The 19,126-nt window shown below is 43.2% G+C and overlaps 2 protein-coding genes across 6 annotated transcripts in view; both read left to right on the forward strand.

Moving 5' to 3' along the window:
* The first annotated feature begins 384 nt into the window (after positions 1-384).
* BCDIN3D (BCDIN3 domain containing RNA methyltransferase) lies at positions 385-10,763 on the forward strand. The gene is made up of 2 exons (XM_016151804.2): positions 385-649; positions 3,841-10,763. The coding sequence occupies exons 1-2, from the start codon at positions 419-421 to the stop codon at positions 4,480-4,482; spliced, it is 873 nt and encodes a 290-aa protein (XP_016007290.2). The 5' UTR covers positions 385-418; the 3' UTR covers positions 4,483-10,763.
* A 5,059-nt stretch (positions 10,764-15,822) lies between these two features.
* NCKAP5L (NCK associated protein 5 like) overlaps positions 15,823-19,126 on the forward strand; it is a 29,091-nt gene continuing 25,787 nt past the window's right edge. For 3 of the 5 annotated variants that reach the window (XM_036236245.1, XM_016151803.2, XM_036236248.1), the window contains exon 1: positions 15,823-15,949. The gene's annotated coding sequence lies outside the window, so the exon portion shown is untranslated. The remainder of the gene's footprint in view (positions 15,950-19,126) is intronic. The other 2 variants (XM_036236246.1, XM_036236247.1) reach the window with 1 other exon arrangement.

Consider the following 19,126-nt stretch of genomic DNA (forward strand, 5'->3'; position numbering starts at 1 on the left):
AGCCAGGTGCAAATTCCTGTGTCACAGTTTTACTGTGTGACCTGGGACAAGTAATTCTACCCTGGGTCTCCCTTTATACATTTGTTAAAAAAAAAAAAAAAAAAAAAAAAAGGACCAAAATTGACTCTAAGATCCCAACAAACTCCATGTTCTGGGTAGTCTAAGTTGAAACTCAGATAAGTCTCTTAACCTCTTGGTACTTGTTTCCGCATCTGTAACATGGGATAATATTACTAACCATTTCCTAGGTTGAGATGAAAACTCTACAACTTAAGGAAAACACCAGGAGTCAACGCCGGATCCGAGCATCGGCCTTTTGTACTCACTCGCCTCCGCCATTCGGCGCAGGCGCGCTGGCCCGGAGCCGCAGGTTCCTCACTTCCGGTTCCGCGGGGATCCAGAAGCCACACTGAGGCTAATGGCGGCGTCCACAAAACAGAATTTCGGGGTTGAGGAGGCCGTGTCCGAAGGCAAGAAGCAAGTTCTGGAACCTGGGGCCGCCCCGTTCGGAAATTTCCCTCATTATTCCCGCTTCCACCCTCCAGAGCAACGGCTCCGTCTCCTGCCCCCGGAGCTGCTTCGCCGGCTCTTCCCTCAGGGTCCCCAGACGAAGCCGATTCTGGGGCTCGACGTGGGGTGTAACTCCGGGGTGAGTGATGGGAGAGGGATCAGAGATCGGGCAGCCAAGCAGTTGGCTGCCTCCTTGTGCACTGGGGTTCTGGACTGGGCGTGGCATCGCAGCTTTCCCAAAATGAGCTTAAAGGCATAGTGTTCGTCAACCTCGTGCTCCTGCTAGCTGTCCCCCAGGGTCCCACCACCATCTCTCTTAGGAATGTTGGGGCGAAATCTTTCTTAACTGCATTCCGAATTCCCGCGTCCCCGCCTCCGCGTTCGCCGCCTCAGGGCCACACCCCCCGTGGGAAGGGCCACCGTTTCTGGGTTTCTGGCGCTTACCTCCTGTCCAGCGTGGCTGGCGAGCTGGCTGGGGAGAGGGGGCTTCCGGGGACCTACGTTTGGGAGTGTGGGGTTTGGGATTGGTTTACAGGAAGAGATGAGCCCGAGGTGACAGAAGCGTGCCTGGGATTAAGATTCGTGTGCCATGCAGTGCAGGACGGACCCTGGAGTCAAGTGGATATTTATTTAGAAAGCAATGAGTTGACGGAATACAGTGTGGAGGATCGAGAAAGAAAATACAGCGTCCTGCTGAAGGAAGGCATTGCCACGTTTTCTTACTGCGAAGTATTCGTAGGCATATAATAGTTATCGTCAGACCACATGCAAAATAGCTAAATGTCTGACAGCAAATGCTTCAAAAGTTAATACTCTTACTCCACTTCCGGAAGCGGGAGTGGGTGGGAAGAATTTTACAGTATTGCTGGTCTTCCGCAGAAGAGACTTCTGGTGGAGGGTTGAAGGCTATAGGTACACGGCTAATAAAGGAAAGGAGGACATTTGGGTATAGACTCAAAGCCGGAATGAGCAGATAGGTGGGTGTCTGGGTGTACCCTGCAAACATTTTCTCTATTCTGATCATATAGGAAATCAAAGGGAGAAAGCAATAGAAAAGTAAGATTGGATTTAAGGTTTGGGATTTCATGAAAGGCCCTAGGAAACCAAAGATTCTAAAGTTGACAGTAGTATATATACACGTATTAGAGGCAAGGGCATAGTTGCAGTTAACTAGGGCAGTGGTTCCCAAACCTGCTTGTATATTTAGGGAGCAAGTCTCTTCTGATCCTAAATTCTCCTTTTCCCCTATACAGTGGCAACTGCTTTTTATAATTTCTTGGGTATGCATGTGTATCCTATGTGTATACAAGCATTTATATATGTAAATATCGCCCCCTCTTTTAGTTCTATAAATAGTAGCACACTATTTTGTACCTTTTCATTTAATAATTTCGAGATCACTCATGCTACATTCTTTTTCAGCAGCTTCAATATATTTTATCGTATAGATATGCCATAATTTATGGGGTGCTTTGTTTAAATTTTAAAACTCCTAGACCCCCACTCTAGACCTACTGAATCAGGATCTTGGGGGATTCAGCCTTTGAGTCTGTATTTTCTTTTTTGAGATTCCAGGGACTTTAGGATTGGGGAATTCATGATGGATAGGATGAAGAGATGTGGTAGAGGAGCTACTGATGTGACAAAATTACTAGTCAAACATAGGGCATACTCAATATTAGTTAGGAGGAGGGAGACAGCAAACAAGTAAATGGAGAGTTGGGAAAATTAAGCAGCTTAGTAGAGGACCTTCCTACTCAAAGTGTGGTCCTTAAACTACAGCATCGGCATGGCTTGGAAGCTTATTAGAACTACAGACTTTCAGCCCTTGCCACAGATCTGCTAAATCAGCCTTTATTTTAACAAGATCCCTAGGTGATGTGTATGCCCATTAAAGGGTAAGAATCTGATGTAGAAGAGAACGTAATGTAGCCTAACTCTTTCTGTGATATTGGACAAGTAAGTCACTAGCCTCTGAATCATAATTTTTAAAATACAGTTTTGTTTTATTCTTGGTAAACTATGCCACACATAAAGAAAAGTACATAAAACATAAATCTATACTTTATGAATTATAAAGCAGACACCTTTATGACTGCTGTTCAGATTAAGAATAAAACATTGTCAGCACTCCAGAAGTCCCCCAAATGCTTTTTCCTGTTCATAAACCCACCTCTCTACTCAGAGGTAACAACTAGCTTGACTTTTATTATTACTATTTCTTTACTTTTCTTTATAGCTTACTATTTGTGTAGCCCTAAACAATGAAGTTTAATTATATCCATTTTTGAACTTCACATAAATGGAAGCTTGCTATGTATTTTCTTTTATGTCTTGCTCTTTTACTTAGCATTGTATATTTGTGAGAATCATTCATGTTGCTGCACTGAGCTGAATTCCTTCATTTTTAACTACTTAGTATTCCGTCTCAATAAAAATATCACGTTATTCATGCTACTATTATAGGACATCTGGGTTGTGTCCAGCCACACTTCACCTGCACAAAAGGCATAAATATGTTCATCACAGGACTGACTGTTGCATAGAGCAAATGAGGTAGTGAAAAGGAAAATGCCTTGAAAAAAATGTATAGAACAACACGAATGTGAGTTATTTATAATGGTTATAGAAATCAAAGTTAGAAAAAGGAGATGGCAACTTTTGTAAGAGTCAAAAAAATGCTAAGATGGTGAAAATCACAAATCACCAAAGGAGGTCAGCAGTGACTTTTGGAAGTAATGGATGCAGAAGCAGAGTAAGTCTCAGAAGAGGGTGGTGAAGCATAAGACAGATAGTAAAACTGAAGCTATAGAGTGAAGGCTAGATAAGGACTTTTGAGAATCCACTTTCCCAACCATAGGTCTGAGTAGCAGGTTTTTATAAGATGGTGCTTGCTCTATTTCTCACCTTACTGGTAAGGAACACTGGTTATACCACTGGATCCCTTTGCTTTTGCATGGAGTCCAAGATACCCAAAAAAGAAAAACATAGCAAGTTTACCAGCATATTACTTAAACTGAAAAATACTGCTCTAGGTTTATTTCTTGCATCCCTTGGGCTGTAACTTAAAACCATACAACCCAATTAGCCATCGTAGTCTGAAAGTATAGAGATGATGCATTACAGTCTGTCACCCCTGGAGGGTGCTGACAGCCTGCTCTGGAAAACTTTCCAGGCAACCTCCCTAGGCTATACAGTCTTGGAGCTTCTCATCCTCTAAAGACAAGAATCAGTGGCAGTCTCAATAAGAGATCAGAGGATAGGAGATAGGTTTCTCTTCCATTCACTGGTTGAAGGCTGCAATGACAAAGCTCTTTTGGATTCCTCTAGGATCTGAGTGTGGCTCTGTACAAACACTTCCTTTCCCTACGTGATGGGGAGACCTGTTCAGATGCCTCAAGAGAACTCCGTCTCCTCTGCTGCGACATAGATCCAACCCTGGTGGAGCGAGCTGAAAAAGAATGCCCTTTTCCTGATGCCTTGACTTTTATAACCCTGGACTTCATGAATCAAAGGAAACGGAAGGCTCTCCTGAGCTCTTTCTTAAGTCAGTTTGGATGCTCAGTTTTTGACATTGGCTTCTGCATGTCAATAACCATGTGGATTCATCTGAACCATGGGGACCATGGCCTGTGGGAGTTCCTGGCTCACCTTTCCTCCCTCTGTCACTACCTCCTTGTGGAGCCACAGCCCTGGAAGTGTTACCGGGCAGCTGCAAGGCGTCTCCGAAAGCTGGGTCTCCATGATTTTGACCACTTCCACTCCCTTGCCATCAGAGGTGATATGGCTAGTCAGATTGTGAAGATCTTGACCCAGGACCATGGCATGGAATTAGTATGTTGCTTTGGCAACACCAGCTGGGACCGAAGCCTTCTGCTCTTCAGGGCAGGACAAACCACAGAGACTCATCTGATCCCTGAATCACTGGTAGAAGAAGGAAAAGAAAGGAACCGGTTAAGATTCTGGAGATAGTGAGAGAAGAGGACTAGAAGACTAGGAAAGAGACATTGAGAGGGTTTCATACTGAGAAATAAATTCACTCTCTGTAACTCCTTAACAGTTAGGCTGGTTTAAAACCTTGCAGAAGCTTTTGGCAAAATGTCCAAGACATGCAATTGAAAGATTAGTATCTTGTTCCCCATCATTTGGAATGATCCCAGAAGAGAATGCATCAGTGGAGCAATGAGCTGGGCTATCTGGATTGAGATGGCCCAGAGAAAGTTATCCTGTTTCTGGGATATGGAAGGGGCTGCTTTTGGTTATGTGTAAAGGCCAAGTTAGCCTTAGAATGTATCGGTTCTCTACGCCCCTTGAATCTGATCTGGCTTTTTCAGGCTTCTGGACTTAATCTTGCTGCTTCTGTATAAAACCTCACAATATAATCTGGAAAGGAAAGTCACTGGCCTGGTTAAAGGAGAGGGTTAGTAAGAAAAATAACTTTCCAACCTGACCAGGCTCAGCACATCAGTTACAGATACTAGTCAAGATGCACCGGCTGGCATTTAAAAAAATGTTTAAAATATTTAAATTATGAACCCAAAATCCAACTGGCACAAATGAAATGAATGAAGTGGGATTGTATATGATATATATAATTATATATAATAAAAGTGACAAGTATGGTTGAGAATGCCCTGTGAATCTGAGGATGGTAAGAAACCTCTGCTTTTACACATTCTATCCAGGAAGTTTTCAGCTCAAGATAAAACCTCACCCAAGCTCAGAACAGAAAACAAGCCAGCAAAAAAGTTAATTCAGGACTTTTTTGTCAATATCCTCTACCAAAGCACACCATTATGGAGGTGGAGGGCACACATTAGTATGGGGATAAGGATATGTACAGTGAAACATGCATAAAATGCATTCTACAATTAGATGACTACAACATAAATGCTGTGGGATAGGCGTTGAAGTCTGTTGGGTTTTGATTCTTAAAACACCCATGAGTTGATGGAAAGTTGAAGATGGAGAAAGATTTGTGTGGTGAAGAGAAGATGGAAAAACAAAACATACTAGCTAAGAAGGGAGATTAGATTGATGAGCTTCGAAATCCCTAAGATCCTATTATTTTCTGAATTGAAGTTATAGAGGGAGCAGGGAACAAGAGTCTGGAATACCAATTAGACGTTGGACCTATTAGTAGGGAAGTTAGGTAAAAGCTCCTGCAAAGGAATTTGAACTTTATGCAAGAGAGAGCAGAGGCCACTACTGTCTGTAAACAATAAGAGATTGGAACCCAAACCTTCATTTAGAAAAACCAGTTTTTCTGTTCTGTGCAAACTAATTGTGTTAGTTGGTGCCATTTTCAGTCTCAATTAGACCCCAGAATTACTTCTCAATCTTGCTGTATTGCTGTTCCTGATCACTGTTATCCCAGTGACTTCCAGACTTTTACCCTTCTACTGGCTCTTGACTCTATCCCTACTCCATTAATCTAAGCAGATGACCTAACCACCAACTTGCGCCATTCTTGTTTGCTGTGTCAGGAAGTCTTCTCTTGTCCTAAGTCTTGAACCTCTTCATCTTCCATCCTTTCACTTCTAAACTTACCTAGTGAGTTTTTACCCCAAAAAACCTCTCCCTAAGTTCTTGATCCCAACCCTTACTACCTCTTCCAAATGATACTTTATAGAGGATCCCTTTTTTGTCTCCTTGGCCTCATAGACTCCCTACCGTCCACCTGCCAACATGATCAAATTTTCTTTCATCTTCAAAACCACCAACTTTTCCTGTGTTCTGTCTTCTCAAGCTTATGCAATATTTCCTCTTCACCACTAAACATGAGAAATTCCTGTGAAAGACGACCCTGCTCCCTCACCTCTCATTCATCAGTAACCACTTGAATGCCAAATCTGTGGCTCTTTTCAGACTTCCTCCTGGGCGATGGCACCAGTAAACACTATTGACCCCTTCTTCTTGAACTCCTCCATCTCCCTTAGTTTCTCCACCACAGCACCTTCCCTTCATTCTCTTCCTATCTCTTAGTCTCTGACTACCCCTTAAACAGTTGGTACAACTCTGCATAACAGTTACCCAGTGAGTCCTGGATTCATCTCCAGAAACAGTGATTCAGGTCAGGAATGAGGCATAGGAATCTCTTTAGTTTCATTTGTTTTTTTTGTTTTTTGGTTTTTTGGGGTTTTTTGTTTGTTTGCATTATTTATTGTCAAATATACATAACAAAATTTACCATTTTAACCATTTTTTAGTGCACAAGTCTATGGCATTAAATACATTCATAATGAGGAAAGCATCCCACATGATTCTGATGCAAGCAGACATGGACCACAATTAGGGTTCCTTAGATTTCCATTCAGTACTCTTCTAAATATTTTTTCTGAATGAGTTCCTCCACTCCCATGCCTTTAACAACTACCTATATACCAATAATCACCAAATATTTTGGTAGCCCCAAATCCAGTTACAGATTAATATTTTCCCTGTTATGTAGTTATATCCCCCTGGATATTTCTTAGACATGCAAATTCAACATACCCCCAAAGCAAACTCATTATCCTTATTCTAAATCTAATCCTGTCTCAGTGATGGCATCCTCCCATTGCTCCAGCTACAAACTTCAGTTGACTCTCATTTATAACCCCATGTTGAAATAGTCACACAATCCAACAAATTCTACTAATAATATGTACTGCTAATAACATAATTCCATCCATGTGGCTGGCACTTACCACAGATTTCTCACATCTACCCTCCAACCCATTCTCTGTCCTTATGCCATTGTTCTTTTTCTCTTAAAAACCTTCAGTGGCCTAGAGTCTCGTGCTTTATCTAATGCCTATGTTGTTCAATATAGTAGGCACTTTATTTAAGTTTAAATAGAAGTAAGTTTTAAAATTCAGCTCCTCATTCATACTAGCCACATTTTAAGTATTCACTAATGGTTACCTTACTAGACAACACAAATATAGAACATTTCCATCATTGCTGAAAGTTTGTTGGATAGTGCCAGTCTTCAAGGCCTTGATCATTGATGGTCGGGCAGCAGGTCAAGACTGAATATAAAAATCTGGAAGTCAAATAGAGTGAGATTTAATGAGTAGTAAATTCCAAAAACAAATGCATATGATAGGATGGGACCAGGTTCTAGGTCTGAGGGCAGCTCTTCATAGTTTTTGAAAGAGGGAAAAGGAAGAACTAAAAGAGGCCTGGTTAGAAATAGAAAAAAGAAGAAAATAATATAGTACCATGCATTATACAATATAACTTTTAATCCTTGAAACAGCCCTACAGGATAGATACTTTTATTATCCCCATTTTGTAAATATGGGACCTGAAACACACAGGTTAAGTGATTTGCCCAAGGTCACACCTAGTAAGTGGCAGAGCTGAGCTTTGAACCTAGGCAGTATGGTTGCAGAATCTAGACTTTGACTGCCATGCCTTGAGATGTCACAGAAATCAAGAGACTGGAGAGTCAGTGTAAAAGCGTGGGCTTTGGAGTTACTGTGCATCCTCAAATTATGTGTTCAGACCTGCGAATAAGAGCCTCAGCCAGGCCATTCTTAGCTATCCCTGATGTTCTTAGAATTCCCCTCATGGAAGTCATACCTAATTCTAGGTCAAGGACCTAAGTAGTACCCCTGCTGCTGCCTACCATTTAAACAGGCTTGGTCCTCATGGGTATTTTGGAAAAGTAGTTGGCAGCCACATATAGCAGACATAGACCCTCTTAAGTCTCCCTCAGTTCTAACTACTCTCACTGTACTCTTGACTTGCCAGCAACCCTACCCTTCCCCTGAATTCCTGAAATTCCCATCTATCTACCTCTAGCTTTGACCCCTGAGTAGAACCTCCTAAAAGTAAGTTTCAGTCTGTTTCATGTTCAGGAGACAGGGATTCCAAGGCCAATAGTCAGCTCCTTCTCAGCCCTCTGGGATTGAGTCTGATCTGGAAATAGTACAGTGGGAAGAACGTCAGATATAAATCAATCTGCCAATGACTCATTGTATGGCCACCCCGTTCAAGTCATTTAACTTCTTTGAGCCTCAGTTTACTCATATACACAACTAATATAACAAGCCCCTTTCCTATGCCCAACCGAGCTGAAGGATGTGAAGTTATTTTGCAGAATACAGAGTATTAAAATCTGTAAACATGCCACAGACAACTAGGCTTGTTAGATCAAAGACTTATGAGAAAAAGACCTCATCTCTGTATAAAACATGCATCTTTAAATATTTGGGTTTTAGGATCAGGAAGTAAAGAGTTCAGCTTCAGCACTACCGAGTATTTTAAAAGAAGCAATGTTGGGAGGGGGTGATTGTTGCTATTGGAAATGAGGGCATTTTATAATCATCTCAGAATGATCACAGGAGTTATAGATCTGAATTTACCTATTTCTCTGTAGATCTTAATTTAAGAACCCTTTGAAACCTTGTGATTCTACTGGGGGTCTCCTGCCACCCTCCACCTAGACAGAAATGTATATGGGGCTGCAGCAGTCTAAGTAATGGTTCCCCAAGATGTCCACATCCCTAATCCCTGGGACTTGTGAATGCTACCTTATAGCAAAAGAGACTTTGTAGATGTGTACAAATGTGTAGATTAAGGATCTTGACTAAAGATTAAGGATTTTGAGACAGGACTAACCTGGATTATCGGCCTTAATTGTAAACACAAGTTACAAAGAGGGAGGCAAAGGGAGATTCGACCACAGTAGATGTAATGATAAGAGGTTGGGGTGATGTAAGGAAGGCCTTGAGTCAAGAAATGCAGGTGGCTTTTAAAAGTTAGAAAAGGCAGGGAAATGAACTCTCCCATGTAGGAATGCAGCCCTGCCAACACCTTGATTTTAGACTTCTGACTTGCAGAATTGTAAGAGAATAAATTTGTGCTGTTTTAAATCACTACATTTGTGATGATTCGTTACACCAGAAACAGGAAACTAATACAGGGGCTATGAATACAATGAGATTAGGCTACAAGCCCATGGCACCTGTCCCAAATAACTCCTTGATGGCAAAAAATGGTCCTGTGCCAAAGTAGTAGGCAGGGGCTCCATCTAGTTAGTTAACCATTAAAAGCTTTGGGCGATGCTTCAGCATCTGAACCTGACCTATTCCTTACTAATAGTTCTATTGGTTGAGCAGTTATCTGACCTGTTTAGAAGGAAATGTTACTTTTCAAGTCTGCAGCAATTAGTTTCAAAGATGTGTAAAGAGTGCTTATAAAGGTGAGACCCTGATACCAAGAAGGTAATGATTGTAATAATGACCTATGAGAGCCCTTGGAGACAATATCTGTGGTTCCAAGAAAAGATCATCTTATTTATCCTCAAATCAACCTAATTTAGGAGCCAACGCCAAGTATGACTTTTTAAAGGACTCGAATAGGGAATTGCCTTGGATATACTTTTAACATTTAAAAAAAATATTTAATACAATATATGTACAAAAATTCTTTCAACATGCAGTCTGTATAAAAATTATTCATGAGATATATTACACTTTTTAAATATTGTCTTAAAAATGTGTGTATTTCACATTTATAGCTCTTGTCACTTCAAATGCTCATTAGCCACAAGGGGCTAATGCCTATACTTTTATCGCAAATCAAAAAGTATTTTATCAAATTCCTTCCATATATCTAGTATGCTTTTAACTGCTGTGGAGGTAGGGAAAAGTAAATTAAACCACCCTGGACTTCCAAAGGTTAGATTTTATTCATTCAGTAAATATGTTAAAGTTGAAGAGAAAAGGAGAGGCTCTTCCAAGGTAGCATGCAATCATGTGAGCTTCAGAAAAGGAAAACTTTTTTAGGCTACAATAGGCATGGAAGACTTTCTGGAGAATGAGATTTGAGCTGTCCCTGAAAGGAAAAGAGCTTATGCAATGATGGACAAAAGTAAAAGGAGCATGCCCTATGAACCTGGATAAAAGAACCTGCTGTAAAGGTACACAGGAATGGGTGTTTTGTACTTTGACAACAGAACAGGACTGACTGTCTAGAATGGAAATGTCATTCTGAGCAGAAATGAGAAATACCAATGGTCTTTGCCATTTAAGTAGCTCTTGGATGGAATATTTAAAAGTAAAAAGAAAACCACAAACATAGTGGAGGATAAAGGTAATTTTAAAATTTAGAATACTTTCTAAGCATAACAAAAAACCCAAAGCCATAACAGAAAAGAGCAATAAATTTGACTACAGAAAGCAAAGCAAAAAAAAAAAAATCCAGTAAAGTCACATGACAAACTACCAAGGAGGAAAACTATTTGCAATACATATGACAAAGGGAAAATTTTATTATAACATAAACAACTTATACAACTATTAGAAAAAGACATTCACAAAAAATGATAATAGCAAATACCTGAAAACTTGTTTAATCTTAATCCTTATTAATTACATGCAAATAAAAGTTACATTATTTAAAACACTATTGACAAGTTTTTAAGACAGTGATGATGAGAATATGGGATATAAGTATTCTTATACCCTGTTACTAGGAATTTAAATTAGCATGACCATTTTGAAAGGTAATTTGTCAATATTTTTCAAAATGGATACTGCATAAACCCAGGAATCCCATTGCTAGGAATTTATCCTGTGGATATACTCACGTAAGTATGCAAGGTTGTATGTTCAGTGTTACCCATTACAGCTGGTTGATAAAAGTGAAAAGCCAGAAACCTAAATTCTCATCAGTAGGTAAAAATATGGTACAGCCATAAACGGATTACTATGCAATTGTTTTAAAGAACAAGGTAGATCTACATATGTTTATATAGAACAGTTGCTAAGATATTTTAAGTGCAAGAAGTAAGGTGCAGCACAATGGGAATGGTAAGATCCCATTTTTGTGCCATTTAAAAAGAATATACAGAGACTAATAAAACATCTAAAGGCAAAAAAAGAATAGCAGATAAGCATATTTAGTCATATCAAAGAATCAGCCAAAAGGTTAAAATGGCTCATTGCTGGGGTTGGGAAAAGCAGCAAATAATTGCTTCTGTATTATTTGATTTTTAAAGAATATGTACCTATGCTTTTTAAAAATAATATTTTAAATATTTTTAAGTTAAATTAAGCAGTGTCTTTCTAAAATAACTCATGCCCCATTGCCTCACCCATCTATCTAACTTTTCCCTCACAGCATAGCTGAAATTCTTGAAAGAGTTTTAAACACTTCTTGTGTCCATCCCTTACCTTACACATCTTTCTCAACTCTTCAAAATCCGTTTTTGCTAGCCACCAATGACATGTGGCTAAGTCAGCAGTTATGTCTCAGCCTGATCCAACTTGTAATCAGCAATATCGGAACTATTTGGTCTTTATTTGGGCTCTGGTGACAGCACTCAGCCAGTTTTGTTTGTTCTTCGCTGCAGACCCTTCTGTAATGTTGCTGTTCCTCTTCTCTCTTTGTACGATCTCCCCCACTCTATGGCTTTAGTTACCACCTATGTTCTGATGAGTCACAAATCTCGATCTCTGGTCCAGATCTTTTTCCTGAGCATCAGAATTATTTATCCAACAGCATTATACATCAGTGCTACTCAACCATTTCCACATCATAGCACATACAGAAAATGATGGTGTTTTCATGGCAACACAGCATAACCAAGATTACTGTCTGTCAGAGGGAGCCTGCTGCCCTGAGGGTTGAGAAGGTCAATATGCAGCACATTTGTAACTTCTTCCTGAGGCACAACAGTTGGGATGTTCTTACCTCTAGGATAGACATTCCCACTTAGACATCCTCCAGGCATTCCAATGTCAACATGTTTCAAAGTGAGCATATCATTCCCCAAACCTGCTCTTCCTCCAGTGTTTTTTATTTCAGTAGGTGGTCCTACTCTCTGCAAGATAACTCAGTCCAGAGGTCTTGGCTTAGCTCCGTTTTCCTCCACTTCCAATCCCAAGACCTGCTGACTTTACTACTATTTTTGAAATCATCTCCTCTCCATCTCCATTATCACTTTCCTAGTTTAGAGCACATTTCTCATTTTTTTTCCCCACAAATACTACAAAAACTTTGTGTCTGGTGTCCTTGGCTTCTGTTCTCTCTATTCTCCACGCTGCAACCACAGTGATCTTTCTAAAATGGAATTATGATTATGCTGCCCCCCTGCTTAAAACCATTCAAAGGTTCTCTGTTGCTCTTAGGATAAAGTATGATCTTCTACTGCTTACTTTTTCAATCTCATTGCTTATCATACCCCCAAAAGAATTCCACGTTAGTTCTCTAATGCACAATGCCTAGCATATAGTAAAGACTCGATAAGAAGTTTCAATTGATGAAAATGCGGGAAAAGGGTTTTAAAAACCTGGGCAGATCCATCATATCTGTGCCAGGTAAGTTTCAAAGTATGCACTGGCAACGCTGTCCTGACCCAAAGAATATAATTCCCCCATGTAGAATTAAGCAGCAATAGCAAAGCTATGTTCCTGTTAAGTAAATAGAATAAGCATTAGCGTATCTTCAGCTCCTCTCTTCCTCTTATTGAGCAGGAAAGACATCAAGAATACACCTAAGAGTCAATACAACCTGGAGAATAGGCAGATTATTAAATGCTTTGAAAGGCCAGTGACATGACCAATCTGACGTCAGGAATTCTAAACTGGGGTCAATTTATTAATGTAACAGTGGCCAAAGAGCTATACTGCTAGACTGAGGAAAGAATATGCTCCAATACTGAGTGAATGACCACATAGTATTGAAGCAGAGGACCCCAAAGTACTGATGTGAGCAGTGAGGGGTTGGTTCTCTGAGATGCCATCTACCAGTCAGTCATTGGCACTGTATGCACAGTTAGACCACACCACCAAACTGGTTTGTTTCCCACAGCTTGCAGCAACCAGAGACCTAAGAAGCCTAGCTTGTTTTGTAACAGGCAACTCAAGTAAAGAACAATATATGATCACTGGTGTGTTATAGGTGAAAAACCTACTTTGGGACTTCTGTATAATTTTTAATAATTTAAGTGAATAATACCACTGAGAAACAAAAATGTTTTAAGCTTCATCAAAGACAGAAAGTGATTATGGAGCAATGTTAGCTATCATTTTATCTCCTGTCTGTGAAGATAGTTTGTGAAGCATAGAGAATCTGCGAAAACCTGAAAGCCTGAACGTTCAAGTGTGTGCAAGAGCCTTTAAGTAGGGCAGGTACACAGCTTTGACAAGCGCAGATGCTCTGGCTGTGTAAAATGAAATCATCTGAATGAAAAGTAAAAATCATCCAGATTGATTTGCTTCCAAAAACTTAGTTATTTGGAAACATCCAAAAACAGTTAAAAATATCTGGCAGACTTAAGGTTTATCCATCCCACAACTTTGGAATGCAACAGATACATGGAGTTTTATGAACTTAACAAGCCTTTTGAGGAAAGGGTCATATCTAATTTTTGTTGTAAAACCAAGAACTCTTCCACTGATCCCTATTCAATAAATGTTGGGTGACTGAATAAGGATTAATTAATGCTATGGAATTCCAAAGATGCCACTATCATCAAGAAATAAGGTGAGGAATGAAAATGTTCACAAAAATATTTGAACAAGAATGTTTATAGCAGCCTTATTCATAATATCCCCAAACTAAAAATGTCCAAATGTCTATCAACTAGAGAATAGGTAAATAAATTGTGGAATAATTCATACAATGGACTATTACTCAGCAATAAAAAAATAGACTACACACGGCTATATCTCAAAAACATTACAAAGCTAGAGAATATAGATGCCAAAGAGAACATACTTTATAACTCCACTTATACAAATCCAAGAATAGACAAAACTACAGTGATAGAATTCAGGAAGTTGCAGGGAGTGGGTGGTGTTAGGTGCAGGGTAATCAACTCTAAATGGGCGTGACAGAATTTTCTGGGGTGATGGTTCAGTATCTTGTTTTGGGGATTACATAGGTGTATATTATTGTTGAAATTCACCAAACAGAACACCTAAGATCTGCATATTTTACTGTAAAAGATAAATTTAAAAAAATATTTTTAAGCAAAAGGAAGAGAGCTGTTGGGAGTAATCATCATGACATCTTTTAGGCTCCAATAATAACATCCTCATGCAAGGATGAAAAAGTCAAGCTACTGCTATGCTCAAGAACCCAAAATGACTTCTTTATCACCTGCCCTGTCAAATCCATATCTGGTTCTGATTGCCATACTAAACCTCCTCCATTAACTTCTCTCACTTCCCACCCTACTAATATGATTAGCTCACTGTCCCACACAGATAATTTGCTCTGAGTTTCTTCATGTCCTTAATGCTGCCTGGATCCTACTCAAATTCTCTCTGCCCTCCAAATCTCATTTTAAATTAAGGAGCCTCCTTCAGAAAGGAACTCTTCTTAATTAATCCTAACCAGTCTGAGCACCCTATATTCTCTCAGCTTTTATGTTCCTTTATTAGACTAATATGATGGTTTAATACATCCTGCAACAGAAGCAATTTTAATAAAATGGATAGAGACTGTGGCTAGGGATCCCTTTGTATTTCCTTGCAGAACCTAGTTCAGAACCTGCATTTCCAGGCCAGTCAGTAAAATGCGGATTATGCAGATTATACGGTATCCAGAGAAGGACAAATTACCCAAGGTACAATGAGAATGAGATTCAAGGGAGCTCTGAGGCTCTGTAGGGGGCTAGGTGGGCTGTTTGCTTTTCCTCTTTAAGCATGTGTTAGTTCAACAGGGAAGGAACTTGTCTCAAGTGAGATAGCAAGGGGCTGAGAACAAGGTCGTGTCTTTTATGCCCAGCTTTCACTCTCCTAAACCAGTAAGGAAGCAGACCAGCACTGCTCTGACAGGAGTGGAGCCTGTTACCAGCGCCCAGTTTTGCATATTACTGGGAGGTCCCCATCCCAAAGGAAGAAAAGAGAGGCTTGAGCATTTAAGGCCAAGGAGGCACTCAAGCCTCTTCCTATGTATTTACTCCTAACGCGTATGCAGGAAGGCAAATCGCAAACACAACCTCATATACACGTGCACGCACAGCACCACAGAAGCAGACGCTCATGCCTGTAGGTCCGCGTGCAACTAGTTTTCTGTACCATAAATGCCCCCCATTCTACGCCGGCTCAGCCCAGCCCGGCGTCTTGTACTCTGTCACTGGGTAGGTTTACCAGGCCCGACCCCGCCTAGGCTGGGAAGAGTGTTTCTCTATAAGGGGGAGGGGCGGTCCTTCCCTCCGGGGCGGAAGCGGCGCGCGCCGGCGGGACAGACTCTAGCTTTCGTCCTGGGAACATCTGGAGGAGCTGGGAGGAGCGCGCATCTAGGGTGAATGTGGGTTGGCTGCGCGGAAGGCGGGGGGCGGGATCTGGGTGAGGGGCGGGGCTCCCTGGCCCCTTTAAAGCCTTGACATCAAGAGGCAGCCCCGACACCCCCCTTCTCTGCCCCTCGCCCCCGACCCGCAGCCATGGACCTGGCACATCCGGCCTGCCCTGGCCCAGCTCAACACCTGATTTCGGTGAGTTCCAGGCTTACTTGCGATGTGAAGGGCGACGGGTGGGGGGGTTCTGTAAGCCTCGGGCTGGGGGTGAGGGGTGCGAAGGGTAAGGCTCTCGTGGCAGCCTTGGGTCCGACGGGGCGGCGCGGCTTCCTGCGTGGATCTCGTTGCCTGCCCTTTCCTCCGCACTCTCCCGGGGTTGGGGGGGGGCCGGCTGCGACTCTGTCCACCCCCACCCCACCCCCTCCTGCCCCCCGCGCCATCCTCGCGCACACTCCGTGGCCCCGGAAGGGAAACTTTCGGGAGAGGGGGATGTTCCGGGGGCCGGTCTTCCTCCCTCTTTGAAAGCACTGACCTTGCCCCAGCTGCGCACCCCACCCGCATCCCACAGTCCGGGTGCCGCTTAGCGGTGCGGGGTTGTTGGGGTGGGGGAGGCTCTTCCCAAAGCGCAGGCGCGGAGACGAGCCCGGGGCTTCTCTTAGCACTCCTTGCAGTTCCCGTGGCCTGGGGCGGTAGGGCGTGGAGGATGTGGGGAGAGGCGGAGAGAACAGGGTCTCCGAGAAAGACCCTTCGGTGGCTTTGAGGAGCTGCGGATAGGAGGAGGGGAGCCCGGCGGGCTGAACACTAAAGAGAGGCTGAGTAAGGAAGAAGGGCTGGGCGGCGAGTGGTGCTGGGGCAGCGCCCGCAGAAAAGACTGGGTCCTGGCTGTGGTGCCAGAAGAATGCAGAGAATTTATCTGTGCCCGACACTCCCCAGGCCTAGCCCGACTAGGAAGGCTGCTGTCCGAACCCCAGCCATGCTTCTTACCCTGGGCCCAGGATAGATACAACCCTAGCACTACCCCAAGAGCCCACAGGGCCCTCACCTCCCACAGGCCTGGTTTTCCACGTGTCTCAGCACTAGCCACTTTGCCTTTCCAGATGCTACTTCTTAAATGCTCGCTGAGGGTCTTAGTCTGACAGGTTCTTTGGCTGTAAAGGCAATTCCTCTATTCCCTCCTTGCTCCTGCTCCCCCTCCCACACAGGTCCTCCTGTCTAAGCACACTTGTCTGCCAGAGGTCGTGGTTGGGAGGAGATGCCTAGAACAGGGATGGTCTTGAGGGACAGTAAAGAAGGGGTTAGTGTCTAACCATTCTGTGGTCAGTACTTTTGGGGAAGATGGACCTAGCCCAATTTCCTTGTTGCAGACCCTCTCTTGCAAAACATTGGGACCCCTTGTCTGGCAAGAAGGGAGACACAAAATTCACTTCTCCTGTTGGTTCACTGTCTAAGAACAACCGGTTATTACATTTCCTACCTCAGAGAAATGCATGTATTTCTGTCTGGGGAAAGATTTCCACATAGTTCAGTTTGTTTTTAAAGTCTGTGGTCTGTACATGACATGGCTTGGGCCCTTCAACATCTTTTTCCAGCCCAAGCCTTTGGGAGAGTGAGAACCTGGAGAGGCAGGTTGCCTGAGCTGCAGGGAAGAAGGCTCTTCCAAAATAGGATGGTGGAACCAATGTGTATGAGGACCGAGCTATTGTCACTGTGGACTGAGTCAGAAGCTCTAGTTCCTGTGCTTCCTAGCTTGCTGTGTGACCTTGGCCAACACAGCTTGCCTCGCTAAGGCTGTTTCCCCCTATCTGTAAAATTTAGCAGTTCGACTAGAAAGCACTAACATTACTGAGGGCAGAAAGGCCCTTGGTACAGTGGCTCAGTTTGGAGAGGTAGGTTTTGGGTGATGTAGTTAGAAATCACAGTTATTTGGGAGTAGAATGTTGGGTGGAAGGGAGTAGATTCCCTTATCCTGCCTAAGAGCAACCATTGCCCTGCCCACCCCTGGTGCCTTGAGGTGTGAACTCCTGCCGGGATTTGGCCCACCTAGTGAGGTCTCTAGGCCCTGGTGAGACATCCTGGCGGGCCAGTCTTTGAGTTGGGCTTCTGGGGAGGGGTTGAGAGAGGAGGAGTCAGCCAGAGGCCAGCAGGGTAAGCAGATTCCCTGGAGACAGTTTGCATCTCAGCTGTTGGGACTTGTTTTAGGATCCGAGCCAGGGAGCACTGCACACTCATCCACACTCTTATAGGAAGAGGACAAGGAGGGCCCACTTCTGTTGCCCATCCCATCTCCTGGCCCTACTTACCTCACCTCTGCACTTCATACCTCCAGCTCCCAGGCAAGGGGCTAAGGAGCCTCCCAGAGCCCTTCCACACCAGCTAAGCAGCTGCAGAGAGAGGCAGCCCCTACCCCACCTTTCCCAGCCTCCTTCCTGCAGTGGGTGGGTGGGTGGGGGTGTTAGGGCTTTCTCAGGAGTTAGGCTCTCCAGGTTGGGACTTGCTCTCCAGCTCAAGAGCCAAAGGCCTCACGTTATCCTTGTTTGTTTTTATCCTTGGTCTCCCAGGTGCTGAGGGAATTGTTGAAGGAGACAGGGTTAGGCTGTGTGTGGGATTGGTTGGTTGTGGGGCATGTTCTCCCATATTACTCTTCCCTCTGCTAGCACCCCCTTCTCTGAGTCCTGCTGCCCATGGGAATGAATCTGCAGCAGGAGGTACTTACATTAGACCCAAGAAAACCTCCCTCATTACTAGGAGCCCCTAGAAGGGAGAATGGAAGCTCCCAGGGAAGTCGGTTTTCCAGAAAGTGGTTAATGGTGGTGTCCCTGTCAGAGTGAAGGATGCAGCTGTTGCTAGGCAGAGGCTGCTGTTCTCTCGGGGTGTGGCTCTGCGGCTGGCCAGCCAGAGGCCTCAGAAGCAGGAGGAGAAAGGACCCTTGTTTGGTAGCTGAAGTGGGGTCCCTGGGCCCCATCCTCCCTGGGTCACCAGAACAAATGCTGCTTTCCACTCCTGCTTCCCCTGCCTCCTCCCCCAAGTCACCACCACCACCACCTTCTGCTTTGACATCCTCACCCAAACCTGGCAGGCTCCTCCAGCCCCAGTCTAGCTGCACTAATGAACTGATTGGATTTTCTAAAAGAGTTTGGGATTTCTGATTGAACATGCAAATTTATGTAAATCAATCTGGGATTCACCACCACATCAAAACAAAATAGAGTCATAGGCTGGAAGGAATCCTAGAGACAGGCTAGTCCAAATCTCTCGTGTTAAAAATGGGAAAACTGAAGTCCAGAAAGGAGAGTGATTCATACGGTGATGAGTGTCAGGCAGTGCTCCTGACTCTGGTCAAGTGTTTTATGTGGTGCTGTTCTGCTTTAATTTCTT

The sequence above is a fragment of the Rousettus aegyptiacus genome, unplaced genomic scaffold (assembly GCF_014176215.1).
Source record: "Rousettus aegyptiacus isolate mRouAeg1 unplaced genomic scaffold, mRouAeg1.p scaffold_m13_p_2, whole genome shotgun sequence".
Taxonomy (NCBI): Eukaryota; Metazoa; Chordata; class Mammalia; order Chiroptera; family Pteropodidae; genus Rousettus; species Rousettus aegyptiacus.